The sequence below is a fragment of the Ruditapes philippinarum genome, unplaced genomic scaffold, assembly GCF_026571515.1.
Source record: "Ruditapes philippinarum isolate M1 unplaced genomic scaffold, ASM2657151v2 ctg7868_1_1_1_1, whole genome shotgun sequence".
NCBI classification, from domain to species: domain Eukaryota; kingdom Metazoa; phylum Mollusca; class Bivalvia; order Venerida; family Veneridae; genus Ruditapes; species Ruditapes philippinarum.
Window position 1 is genome coordinate 12,359 of NW_026855577.1, and position 14,638 is coordinate 26,996.

Sequence of the window (14,638 nt, forward strand, 5' to 3'; positions counted from 1 at the left end):
TTGTCTATTTCACAGTTCATTATAGTGCCACGTTTAAGTATTAGTACTTGATATTGCTAAAAATATGTCCATAACTTGATCATATTTCTTAAAAGAGAACATAAATAACAATTTGCTTGAACAGCAATACATTTTTTTCAAAACAAGTTCATAGGGAACGGGTTTTTATACGTGTCTTATCTAGGACAAATGCGTTATCTTGCTTTTATAGTCAAATTTCAGATACAAGAACTTGTATTGTATAGGATAAATAAGTCTTTGTGATATTCAAACAAAATCTTTTTTTCTCATAATATGTATATGTTCAAAGGCATGGTAAATATTATAATAACTACAAATGTATTAAAAAAAAAAAACAAAAAAAAACAGAGTTTAATTTCAGACGACGGTGTAATCCAAAATAATGTTTATTTTATAACTAAATAAGAGAATGGGTACATATTATTGTCTTTACATTTTCTGATACAATTTAGTTTCAACATATTTTATTCATAATCATACACAGTACATAATATACAATAATTCAATATATATATATATATATATATATATAATATAAAAGCGTTTATGATATACTCTCTTTTAAAACCAAAATCTAAGTATAAATTCAGGCTAATCCAAAGCGTGTCATTCCAAACAATCCAAACATATTATAACAGAAACTTGTTAGAATGATCCGTCGATGCTAAATTCATTTTATATACCTTTTAAAACAGGAAATAGTAACATGCGTTTGCAAACCACATGGTTGTTAGTAATGATTTTATAAATGTTCTTATATTTGTAATAATAATTCATATAGACAACGTCATCAATGAATAAACTTTTCTTTACATAAACTACGGCACAGACGTGAAATGAAGTCATTGTAACACAAGACAAAGTGAAATAACACTTTCACGTGACGTCATTTGCGTTATATACAACCATAGCGTGTAACTCTTACATAAGCGCTCTTTAACTGTAGGCGCGTCAAAGAAACATGGCCGTTTTTCAAACCCTGTCAGGGGCAAGCCGTTGTTTCTTCGAGCAAGAAATCTTACAGTCATTGCTCAATAGTGGTTGGGTCCAGGAACGGATTCGAAAGTGTTGTCTGTAAGTTTATTGCTTCCTTCACACTCGAACAAAATAAATTCTGTATAATTCTGTATAAACCAAAGATCATTTGTGAGAATGACAACCAGGCTTGCGTCATGAAGGCGATTTTGTGTGTCGTTCATACATAAAAATATTGTTTTTAATATTTGATACATACGGTGGCACAGAAGTGACGTGTGTGTTTTATGTATCTCGTGCACACGAGATACTATGTCATAAGCAGGAATTACTAAATCGTGCTCACGAGATAATCAAAGCGTTTGCACGAAATAATTAAGTCGTGCACACGAGAAACTGCCGAGCTCACTATTTACTATCCATGCGCATAAGATAATTAAGTAATGCACAAAAGATATTATGTCGTGCACATGAGTTACTAAGTCGTGTGTACGACATTATTAACTGGTGAGAACGAGACACTATGTCGTGCACACGAGTTACTAAGTGATGCACCAAGATAATCAAGTCTAACTAACTAAACTAAACTATTTCATCAACTTACTAACACAAAAAATGTAGACAAGCATTTATCTTTTATTTATTTATTTGACAAGTGTTGGTTGAATTTTGGGGGTTCTTTTTTACGTGATTTAGAAGTACATACATTCGTCATTCAACTGTTTTATGAAAAGAACATCTCTAGTTATTCACATAATTGTTTGTAATACGAAACTAATTACATGAAATGAAGTCCGGAAGATGAAGAACTTGAACATTAAGTGTTTATGTGTTAACAGAAAGAATCAAACGTAATACATGTACTGTACTGTTTAAATATGTAAATCATAACACAGAAATAGTTCTTAACTACATATGTTACACGCATACACATTGTGAGACTATCTAAAATATTCTACATAAAGAAAATAAATACGAACACCTCAAAATGATCGACAGAATACTTTATACATTGTATATTATAAAAAAACAACTTTTTATGTGACAACAATGACATTACTTGTAATCAAACATTTTTATGACATTGCAGTCTGTTGATGTTTCGTGTTCACTGATAAACAACTTGCGTTGTTCTTCAGAAATCAGGATAGAGCATGGTATTAGTACATTATGCAGGTAGAGAGGCAGTATTTTCCTTGTTTCAGGTACAATCAGTCCGGCTTTTTCGCTTTTACCTCGATAACAAACAACAGCACATCCACAGTTGGTAACTGTTATTCCTGCCGGCTTGCCCATCTTTACACTTTTATTTGTAGCTTGCAGCTCTCCCTTGAGGTTAAATTCATACACGGCTTCGTTATCCAAGTCTGATACTAGCATACTCTTATTATTGTTACTCATGGATATATATCGTGGAGAGTTCAGTAGACCTGTATCCACAAGATCAAGGAGAATTTGACCTTTCGTGTCCATCACCAGAACAGAGGGAGGTTCGCAAAAAGTAACAGCAATTTTACCATCGCAATGATCTATTGCCTGGCATCCTTTTCGGACAGATATTTTATGACTTTTCTTTAATCGACTTTGTGTTCTCAGGAACAAGATTTTGCCTTTGATTGGTAAAGTGGCTGCAGCTGATGACGGGGTAATTGTAGTGACTCCAGCGGGAAAAGTTTCCAACTGCACGGTTGATGTGATTTTGCCTTTTCTATGATTTAAAACTTTCAATGAGCTGTTGTGAACATCTGCACACAGAATTTCATCTTCAGATATTACTGCCATCCCCTTTATGAAACAGTCTCTGTCATATTTCGCTTCAATGCTTAGTTTCTGTAAAAAGCTTGTCTTCATGCCAATAATTGGTCTCTTACATTGTTCCGCAAATCTCTTCACGTGTGTGTTAAGATTGCCAAGGCATTCGTTGCTTATTTTCAAATTGTTGATATGTTCAGAGGGCATGAATTTGAATGCGTTTATTTTACTTTTAAATGAAATTTCCTCATTCATTTCTTGACACTTATAAAGTCTTTCTTTTACGATTTTAGATGCCACAAACAAAGAATCGACATTGTCTTTACACTTTTCTAGCTTATTTCGAAATTCTTCAATGTTACTTGCCAATGTCTTGCATTTATCCGGAAGCTTCCGCAGTGTTGTGAAATCGCTAGCACTCATCTCATCAACCTTTTGTAACAGATCTGCTTCCATTTTGTTCAGGTAGTCTTCAATTTCTTTACGGAATCGTTTAATATCGCTGATGGCATTGGTTTTTATTTCTTCAGCTGTTTTCAGACAGCATTCTATTTCTTTTTCATATGATGCAATATTCTTTTGGATACAATCAATTCTGTGTTTGATTCCAAAAAGATCGTCACCGTTTTCATAGTTGCTCGATATATCTGAAACGAGTTGAACCTTGCAAGAGGTATGTTGAAGTACCATACAATCTCCACAACCAACGCTGTCGTGCTCTTGACAATAAAACTTTACTATTTCGTTTACATGAACATCACAGAGCTCAGTGCATGGATCGCTTTCTGCCTGATTTGTCGGCATTTCTTCTTTGGATTTAATTATGTGACTTTTTGTGCTGGCCAACTTCCGGTGTGCCGTAATGCATGATGAGCATATATGTTCATTACAAGTCTCACAATAACCCTCCGCGTGTACTGTTTCATTATCACGCTGACATGGACGACAGAATATAGCAGACATGGAAGACTCTTTACGCCCAGTAACTTCCATTCCTATTGTTTATTTTATTTATTTATTAACCTGTTTTTATTGTCTCTGCAGTATCATTAGAGCAAATACATCCACAAAAATAAAGAGTAGTTAAGATCTTTTTGTTTAGCAAATATGTGCTTTAATTAAGTGTCCCCTTCTTCAAACAGTGAGTAGCAAAGAATGCCGTTCAGCTAAAATAAAATATATATGAGATGGTGTGCTTGAGATTTAACCGCAAACATTGACATATGCTCTTTTGTTAGCAAAGTATTGTGGTGAAATTCTTTTTGTAAATCTCTTGAACAAAATTTCAAGGGATATTCAACCGACACTTGACATATTGACAATGCAACAAAAACACTACCAGGGCTTACTTTTGATTGTTATTTAATTTCCAGTGTCAAGATGTTTCACAAGTATTTTGTCTGGCTGATAGTCTGATACAAAAATAAATTAGAATACAAACTAAAATGCAAAGAGAAGAAGGAAGATATCATATCACATGTATATCATTGTTTTATATAAAGGACCCTTAAAACAAAAGTATATGATTAAGAGACAATTGTTAGTGTAGTGGATGTGTGTCTCAGACGCTTGAAGTTGTTGAAATCCCACCCTGCTTTATATAAAATGGAAATAATGCATTTTTAGAATCCTTGAAAAAAAGTAAAATTGGTTAATTTGACCACTATGTTGGAAATCGCATATGACGGCTCAAATAGATTTTTACTTCTATAGCCAATGGCAAAAATGAATGTTATAATATTTCAATAATGATTTTAGAGAATATAAGATACTTGGTATGTGAAAAAGAAAAAGACATAAATGTGAAATAATTTGTCTTAAAATTAGCAAAATGTAAACAAAATAGTATTTTGACTTCCGTTCAAAATTAACACATTCGCTATAACTGTACTTATTGCCAAAAAGCAACAGAAGAAAACATGGTTCAAGTAGTTGGCCAATGAGTAACATTTGGTTACTTGACATTAAAACGCGTTTGTAAAATAAAAGCATTTCTGAGGCATAATGGACCTTTAAGCCCTTCTCATTTAATCATGTCATATTTTTAATAATAGGAAGTAAATAGGAAGTAAATATCAGCGTTGAATTTGACTTCAGCAATGAAACAAAGCGCATAAATGACTAAATTGTGTGGGTTTATTCTGGAAAATCCTGTTATTTGATAAGGCGTACATGTACCTCTTCTTAGAAATCTTGAAAAAATGATAAGAAAAAATAAATTGTTCACAAATTAAAGAAGTGAGGAGAGATACTGTTTTACAAGTGGTTATCAATGATAATAAGATGCAAATTGAATAAAAATGTTTTGCGGAAATATAAGCAGTTAACAAAACAAAGGTTTTTAGAAGTGTTATTTTTTACCGCAGAACACAATGATCTTTCTGGTAAGTGTGTAGATGTTTCGAGACACTTAAATAATGAGTAATGTAAAGGCCCGAGAGCGTGAGCGTTAAATATTAGCTTACATATTCAAATAAAATGTATAATATAAATATATAAACTTGATTTAAGCCTTTTTGGAAAAAAATCATATTTCAACGTCAATAATAATATTATAGTATAATACTTCCAAGGGGAAATATTACGCATTTAATTAATCAATAATTAAGTAAAACAAACGTATTTGTCTCCCTTAGCAAAACAGGAAATCACCTTTTATTGCCAAAAAATATGATAAACAAGATCAACAAGGAAAGGCGGCGTTCAATGAACGCAACCCCCACATGACCCAGCAACAAGAACCAATGGCAAGGAGCCAAGGGGGACCCCAAACAAAAACAGGACAGGGCAAAGACAGAGCACGGACAGGTTAATCATTAAATGATAATTAATTTGTAACTGATTAGGAATTTAAAGAAAATAAAAATAGGCCCACAAAGGGGAAGGGGACAGGAGACCGGGGGGGAGGGGGTGGGGAGTAATCAAAGAAATAAAAACTAGAGGCAATGGGGAAGATACTTACCGTAGACGAGAAAACAACAAGGGACACAAGCAAAAGTGTCACCAAAACAGTATGAAACAACATAAGACATACATCTGAGGAACACAGTGGGGCGCCGCCTTGGAACGGTCAGCAGCATAATAATGACTGCTGGGGAGTTTAAACCGGTTAATGGTGCACCAAACCTCGCTCTTAGCCCCACCATGTTCCTATAAACGAGACAGTGTAAATAAAAAGAATCCCCGCCAAGTGAAATTCTAACAGTTGTCATGGTTACAAAAGGTTAAATAAGTAAAACACTAAAATGGTCATGTAGAAACATACAAAAGTAATCCCAATGACCATAACAAAAGTACTCAATGTCCTAAAGGAAGACAGAGCAACAAGAAAATCACCTACAAGGGCCCGACAAAGCAAGGCAGAAGACTAACATTAAGACAATTCAGTCTCAAAGGGCTTTACGAACTATCCATCATAGAGTCTCCCACTTGGTCCGTCAGATGCAATCAAAAGAGGAAAGCGTAGTGTCCAACTGTAAAAGGGTTGAACACTAAACATGCAGTATGTCTTAAAATAGTAGGGTCATAACCTCTTTTAATAAAACGTTTAATGATTTTAGTAAAAACAGCAGAAAAATTACCATGACCCAAAATCTTACGAAGTTTGTAAATCACATCGCCATAAAAACCAGGCTGGCTCATCCCTTGTCGCAGAAGAGTTTTTAAATCACTATTGAATTTGGAAATTAAATCAAAGTTACGATTGTAAAATTTTGTAAAATATTTCCGTAATTTATGATAGCGGTAGCCCTGTTTTAGAAGCTTGCTGGTAATAAAAATGTTCCGCTCGTTGAAATCCTTTACGTTGCTACAAGCTCTAGCGAATCTAATTAACTGGGAAACATAAACCCCGTAAGATGTTGCATGGGGTACGTCTCCATCTAAATGTGGATAATTAACTATACAAAAGTCAAAGTCATCTCTTTTATCATAGATTTTCGTGTGAATAGAATTGTTGTTGATAGTAATATGAAGATCCAAAAATGATGTACTAAAATTTGAAGAGTTCGTTTTATTAAGTTGTAGTTCATGCGGATATATGTCAGACACCATTTGATCAAAATAAGGATTATCTAAATTAAAAATATCATCAAGGTATCTGGAAGTATTATTAAATGCGACTATAACATCTTGTTGTTTATCTTCAGAGAGACTCAACATAAAGTCTCTTTCATAGCAGTACAAAAACAAATCGGCGACCAGGGGTGCACAATTAGTACCCATAGGAATTCCTATGATCTGTTTAAATAGGGTATTACCAAACCTGACATAAATGTTGTCTAAAAGAAAAGAGAGTGCTCTACAAACTTCGTCACAGGTCCACATAGTATAATGTTTTACAATACCGTTAGTAAAAAAAGCTTTGTTAGAATTACATGCTAGAAAGGTAACTTTTTCCCCGTGCAAAAGTTTTCTGAATTAGGGAAATTAGTTTATCATTGATTAATTTATGTGGCAAAGTTGTATAAAGTGTAGAAAAATCGTATGTACTGACAGTTGAAGCTTGAAAGTTTATTTTTATAGCCATATTTTATAGAGTTTGGAAAAAAAAAACCAGGTTGGAAATCTTAAAAGAATGTAATTAATAGGTAAAAATTATGTTATACATCACGTACAAAGTTATGTTAACTTGTTGAAGAAAAACGTAAGAATTAATGTTTATATCTAGATGTAGTTTTAATTAGTTTTACATGACTTTTTACCGTTTAATGAGTAAATACTGAATGTAGAGTAGTCATATGACCATTACAGTATCGACGTCACTTGAAACCCAACAAAAAAAGCATGGGGATTACGTATTAATTTGCAAGTCATCATAAACCGAAAGTACAAAATGCATACCTGTTGAAAATAATTCGGATTTGGTTATCAGTGGGCGTTTTTAAATTGGGTATGATTGTCACACATATTTCCAATCATGATTTTTACCGAATTATTAGCTGCATTTATGCCAACCATTATGTTTCTGAGAACTCGACTATACTGTTAATTATGTAAGCTTTTATAAATAATATCTTTAAAGAATTTAGATAAATCCCCTATACTTGGACTCTTGTTTATAAACATACTTTTCATTAGGATGATTTTTGGTAGGCTCAAATTGTATTACTAGTACTAAAATATTTTTCATATTATACGATGTTACTAAAAGTCAAATGTATTTATGAAATTGCAGTCTGCTGATTTCAAATGTTCACTGAAAAACATTTTGTTTTGGTCTTCAGAAATCAGGATAGACGCGGTTTTAGTACATTTGCAGGTAAGAAGGCAGTATTTTTCTTGTACCATATACAACTAGTCCTACTTTATCGCTTTTACCTTGATAACAAACAACAGCACATCCACAATTGGTAACTGTCAAGCCTAATGGCGATCCCATCTTCTCACTTTTTGTTGTATCTTTCAGCACTCCCTTGATGGTAAATTCATGTACAGCTTCGTTACCGATGTCAGATACAAACATGTTTTTATTATCGTCACTGATGGACACATATAATGGCGATTTAAGAACGCTTGTTTCTTTCACTGTATGAAAAATATGTCCGTCCATGTTTATAACCTGAACAGCGGAAGGTTTAGTGAACGACACCGCCATCATACCATTACGATGATCTATGCCCATACATTCTTTCCTGACATCCAGACTGTGACTTTTAGTCAGAACACTTTGTGTAATCACAAACAATATTTTGCCTTCATTCGGTAAAGTTGTTGCTGCATATGAAGAATTTATAGTTGTGACGTCAGCGAGAAGACTTGACAGATTGATGCTACTTTACCCTTTCTATGATCTAAGACTTTTAATGAGCTCTTATCCGCACACATAATTTCAGTTTCCGGTATAATCGTCATTCCTGTTATGAAACAGTTTGTCTCTTTTTTGCCCTGCATGTTAAATTTCTGTACAAATTGTGCCTTTGATCCTATAAGAGTTCTTTTACAGAGTCCAGAAAATCTCTGTATTTGTGTACTCAGATTGCCAAGGCATCTGTTTCGTATTTGTAATGCATTTATATATTTTGATGATTTAAATTAAAAGGCGTTGATTTGACTTTTAGCTGAAATTTCCTCATTTATTTCATGGAATTTCTGCAGTCTTTCCAGTGCGAGTTTAGATGTGACAAATAAACTGTGGTCTTTACACAGTTCAAGTTTATTTTGAAATTCTTCAATTTCAGCAGTCAATGTCTTGCATTGATCTTGAAGCTTTTTCTGTGAAGAGACATTTTTAGCATTCACTTCATCAACTTTTTTGTTAAATATCTGCTTCCATTTTGTTCAAATAGTTGTCAATTTCCTGGCGGATCTGTTTAATTTCTCTGATAGCATCTGTCTTTATTTCCTCAGCGGTTTAAAGACTGCTTTTTATTTCTTCCATGCAGGAGGCAAGATTTTTTTCTAAAATTGTCAATTCTATGTTTGATTTCTATAAGTTCGTCACCGTCGCCATAGTTACTGGATACGTTTGACACGGGTTGAACCGTGCAAGAAGCATGATTTAGAACAATGCAATCTCCACATCCAACGCTATCGTGATCTTTACAGTAAAACTTTACTATTCTTTGTCCCGACAAACTTCCTATGTGCCTTGATACATGATGCACATATAAACTCATTACAGAACTTACAACACATCTCTGATTGCACAGCATCGCTGTCTCTCTGATATGACTGGCATTGGACAATCGATTCGTCATTGTCGGATGCTTCCAATTCTTTTCTACCGGGAACGTCCATTGAAATATTTGCAACGTGTATCCAGTACATCCGCCTTTGAAATATGTATGATGTAATCCCTATCTATTCCTAACCACTCGACAAGAGCCGTTTAATGATAATTATATAACTTATTATCAGGTCTTTACGTTTTTCTAGAAAATAGCAATGTTTATGCCATAATTATTACTGAGTTTGATTTTAAATGAAAGTAGTTTTAACACTGCCAGGCCATAAAGGAAATTAATTAAAGGAAAAGGAATTATGGGAAAATAAATTAAACAGCTGACATTTAAATATATTTTTGTGATACAAATAGAGGTTAAAATGCCCACGGAGAATATTGAGCTCGCTGTAAGGTTAAACTTTTCGAACTAGTAAAATATGTAGCAAAATATTGTACTTATTGTTTAAATATTTATTAAAATTTCGTTTTAAAGTTACCAGTAGTTAAATGGTTTTAATTCGACTGATGTTTTCTCTCATCTAATGTCTCCTTAAACTTTGTCACACACATGTTAGGACATCTTAAACAGACCTTGAAGGGATACTCAGGTAAATGAATGGAAATATCAAATTAATTATATTTACTCAAATCACGCTCAAATTAAGTTTTTAGAAGTCCCAGCATGTTTTTTCTGTGTAAATACTATATAATGTGAGTTTGAAATGTAAATAAATCTACATACGTTGAACGAAATAAAGACGCATACAGAATCAACGAGTAGTTTTAAAACAAGTCAATTGACAATAAAAAAAACCCATAGATTTCTCGATTTCATTGTCACATCCGTGTTATTTTTGCCGTGTGGCGGCTGTAAAAGGTCTCCCCGTATATTTAATCAATGATGTTATATTTTCGATCCTTGAAGATCGTTCAGCACAACATTATTGTTGTGTATATATGTTATGTGGTACTTTTAGTTTCTTCTATTTGGCCTTTTTCAACTTGGGTGGTTCCAGTATTCCAACTTAAATACTGTATAATCATCACCCTTAGGATATGTTGCCTGCTTTTTAAATTTGTCTTTTGACGTCTTATCTGTGACATGCAGGATTTATAACCTCAGATCCCCTTTCAAAATTCCATTTTATTTAGTTCCGCCCATTGTTTTCTCGTTTAGGACACAAGTATTATTTTACTTGGGGACCATACGCCGCTTTTCATGAATGGCACTACTGTGTCACATTGAAGGTTCCATGATAACCGCCGTATGAACACATCTGCGGATGTTTGTAAATTCAAAATTGCACCATTTTCGTGTTAAATGTTAAATTCTGCTTAAGCTGGTGCTAGGGGGCGTGGACGGTAACTTGCACTTTCCATTACTGTCCATGAACAGGCTCAATCAAACCGAGCCTGCAACATTTACAATTTTGTCGTGTTGGGCTTTCTTTAGGGATTCTGTATTTCTCGACATTTAGAAGTTAAAAAGCAGATAATGTTGATATTGTAAAACGTTGTAACGAGCTTAATGCAAAAGACAATAAGTAAGGTTCTATACTAAATTATATAAATTAAAGTACTTAGTATTTTTTTTAAAATTTCATTAATGCAAGAGACAATATAAAAGGTGTCTAAACTAAATTAAAGTAAATATATAAATTAGACAAAGTATTTTCTATAAAATTCCATTAATGCAAGAGAAAATAAAGTAAGGATCTAGACTATATCATAGAAGAATTTTATAAATTTAAAGTAAATATTAAATATAAAACTGTATAAATGCCAGAGACAATAAAATACGCAAATCCATGATACGGTAATTTTTTTTAGGAATGTTTTTGGTATTGTAAGATATTGTAGTGAATGCAACATGTATGCAACATGTATGGATTTCAATAACAATTTCATAACGAAAATGCTCCCTAGAGTTAACCTGCAATATGTGATATGTTCAATAATATTTTACAGCATAAATATAAACTAAAATAGAAAAAAAGAAAGCTAAATAAATATATTGAAAATGAGTACAAGCGTACTGAACTCAAAGTAATACATACACTATTAACATTATCGTGACATGTTAAACTGTATGATAATTGGAACCAAAAAATACATGTAAATGAATGAATGAATGAATGAATCACTTAATCAATTAATGAATTAATTATTAATTAATTAATTAATTAATAAACAAATAAATATTAATGAAATAAAATGAAACATATAAATAAAAATAACAATGGTAACAATAATTTTACGTAAAACAGTTGAGTTCTAAATTGTGCAAATAATAAACTACTTTAATGTGTAGTAATGTCCGAATCCGTCTGCACAATCAAAACAATACATTTATTCAAGGTTATTTCTCACAAGAAAAAGCGATATAAAAGCAAGAAATAGTTATATTAAATCGACATTTCTGATGATATAAGGTTATATCTAGATCGATGACGAAAGTGATGAGAACATGATACTGCCTTGTCATTTGCAGATATTTGAAAGAAATTTTATTGAGTTAAAATAATGGGAGAAAACCGGCGTTCTTCTATCATCAGTATCTTATCTGATGATCGCATCATATGACCCAGTGAATTTGTATTAAGATGTCTATTTTATTTAATGTTTTCATATGTTATCTCATACAATACTGAATACTAAATGTCAATTAAAATCAAAAGTTATTATAATTTTCAATTTGTAATAAATTATTATAATTCTTGGGAAAAGGAGTTAAGGTGTAATCTGAAATGTTTGCATAAAAGTTATTCGCCAATACCTTCATCGTATCATAAATTTCGAAAACATGTTTCCAGTATATAAGACATATATTTTTTTTTATTTTATGCGTATTTTGATGCTATAAGATATATTCAAATCGATCACTACGATAACAAACATTGGTTTGCTTGTCTCCCAGCTATTAAGAAGAATAAGACTTTATGGGTAAAAATAAAAACTCGTGAAACGGTTTTATCAACTGAATTATTTCATTATCTCATTTTAGGGCGGAATCTATTGCTTTCTTAATGTTAACTCTTTTCGTGACATATAACACGGCGTTGTATATGACAAACAAATAGAACAACTATGAGGATTTTTTTCTAGATATTGACCCTACTACTTATAATTTCAACGGCGCTCTGTCTGTCGTTAATAGAAAAAATGCAAGGTTCTTGTTTATTGTGAATCAACATTTCATGAGGAGCTCTTGCAGATATTAACTCAACATATTATATTTTTTGAAATGTTTCTTGTCGATTTTTTATCTATTTTCTCTCTCAAACTTATCCCCTAGCATCCTTTTTGAAAGGATGAATGGGTATGCAAAAGAACGAGAGATATTTTAACCGAGGTGTTTGGATAGCGCCTTTGCTGTACTGCATATCATGAATATCAAATTCTGTATTGTGATTATTGAATGAAATGATACACCACTTTCTAACCATTGACAGGATTTTCTTTTGATATTTTTGCTTCGGCTTATTGTGTTATAATACTGGGAAAAATTCTTTATAAAAAAATATTTCCTAAACGTTTAGTTCCGAGCTGCTATCATTTTTAATTAAAATCAAGTCTATTGATAACGCTTTATGAGTATAAATGTGATATATTTTACAGTTGGTTTCTTGGAAGGGCATTTGACAATTAAAATAATGTCATTATTGAAAAAGAAATTATTTATTTATATAATTTATTTGTAAAACGACTCTGCAAGATGTCAAAGGAAGTGAGAACATTTTACATTATTATGTTAATTATAATTAGGGTGTGAATACGATTTTACACAAGTTTGAACCTAACTACCTGACTTACAACCCAAACACTTCTGCAAATAGTGTTTAGCGGTCACGCTTTGTTTTAACTATTGTTAATTCCGTTTTGAAACTGTCTAAACATCGTCAATGTATGAGATATTATGTGATCTTAGCTTGGAATTGTTATTTTATATGCATAACATGCTGTTTGTATTGTTAAAAATCTGAAATATCTCCGATATGTGCACGCAGTCACAATTATGTTGCTCTTAAAATGGCTATTCTCGTAAAAATACATAGATGTTCGCCATTGTTTAAGAAATACATATTCATGTCAATATATTTCAAATAAAGTAAACAATCCAATGTCAATGTTGCTTATTTCCCTTTGAAAATATATTTGTATAATGATCATTTCTATATTGACATTCAATGCATTTTAAAATTATATGTTTAACCAACTTATGTAAAAACGGAACAATTACATTAGCGTCTCCGGAAGTAATTATTTCTAGATACAAGTGGCGGTATTGCTTGTTCATATACTTCTTATTTAACCAGGAACATTAGCACGAAGACAATTTGCCCACAAGATAACAATTTTTATTCGGATGAAAACTATCAAATATGCGATTATTAATATTATCTATTATTCTTCGTGTTTGTTCTTTTATTGGGAACCTAATTTAGAGCCTGTGGCCCGGTTAATTATGCACTTTTACATACTAGTAATGAAGTATCTTTAAGTAAATGGAAACTGTAGTGTAACTTTATATGAGTTAATAAAACTTGTAATTATATCACTCGCAGTTAGTAAATGTGTTGTTTTTTTTTTGTTTTTTTTTCATTTCCTTTTTCATTTGTAAAACAGTCATTTGTATTATATAGACAACATAAAAAGAACTGTCTGGAAATGTTTGACCGTACCACACTATTGTAATATCGATGTCAGAATTATCCTAATATTGTCATGCCAAGCACGTGGCTGCAATCACATTACTTAAAGTATGACGCGAGTATGATTGAATAATCTGACAATGAAGTTGTCATTCTATTCTTTACTTCATTTTCAATTTAACAATTTATTTGATTAGTTGGTCAACACAAAATAACCGTATTTGTAAATATCAATTTTACTTACATCATTTATAGAGCGTTTGCACCCATGTGTTTCAAGAACACCGATTTGAAAATAGAAATTTCTTAGTAATGTTTTCTTGTCTTTAATTAAAGGTCCAACGTTTGAGTTTTTTTCACCACTTATGAAATACTATTTTATGACGCACACCTGATGCACCAATTAAAGATTGACCATTCAATGGATAAAAGAAACGCAAATACGATCATTTATGCAATTTTAAGTGGAACATTTTACATAATAAACACTGACGTGTCTGAGTATTATTTACACTTGTTAAATTTCTGTACAAATTGTGCCTTTGATCCTATAAGAGTTCTTTTACAGAGTCCA

The 14,638-nt window shown here is 32.2% G+C and overlaps 1 protein-coding gene across 1 annotated transcript; it reads right to left on the reverse strand.

The window, feature by feature from the left end:
* Positions 1–1,559: 1,559 nt before the first annotated feature.
* LOC132743768 (E3 ubiquitin-protein ligase TRIM71-like) lies at positions 1,560–3,872 on the reverse strand. Its single transcript, XM_060732330.1, has one exon. The coding sequence runs from the start codon at positions 3,739–3,741 to the stop codon at positions 2,053–2,055; it is 1,689 nt and encodes a 562-aa protein (XP_060588313.1). The 5' UTR covers positions 3,742–3,872; the 3' UTR covers positions 1,560–2,052.
* Positions 3,873–14,638: the final 10,766 nt, after the last annotated feature.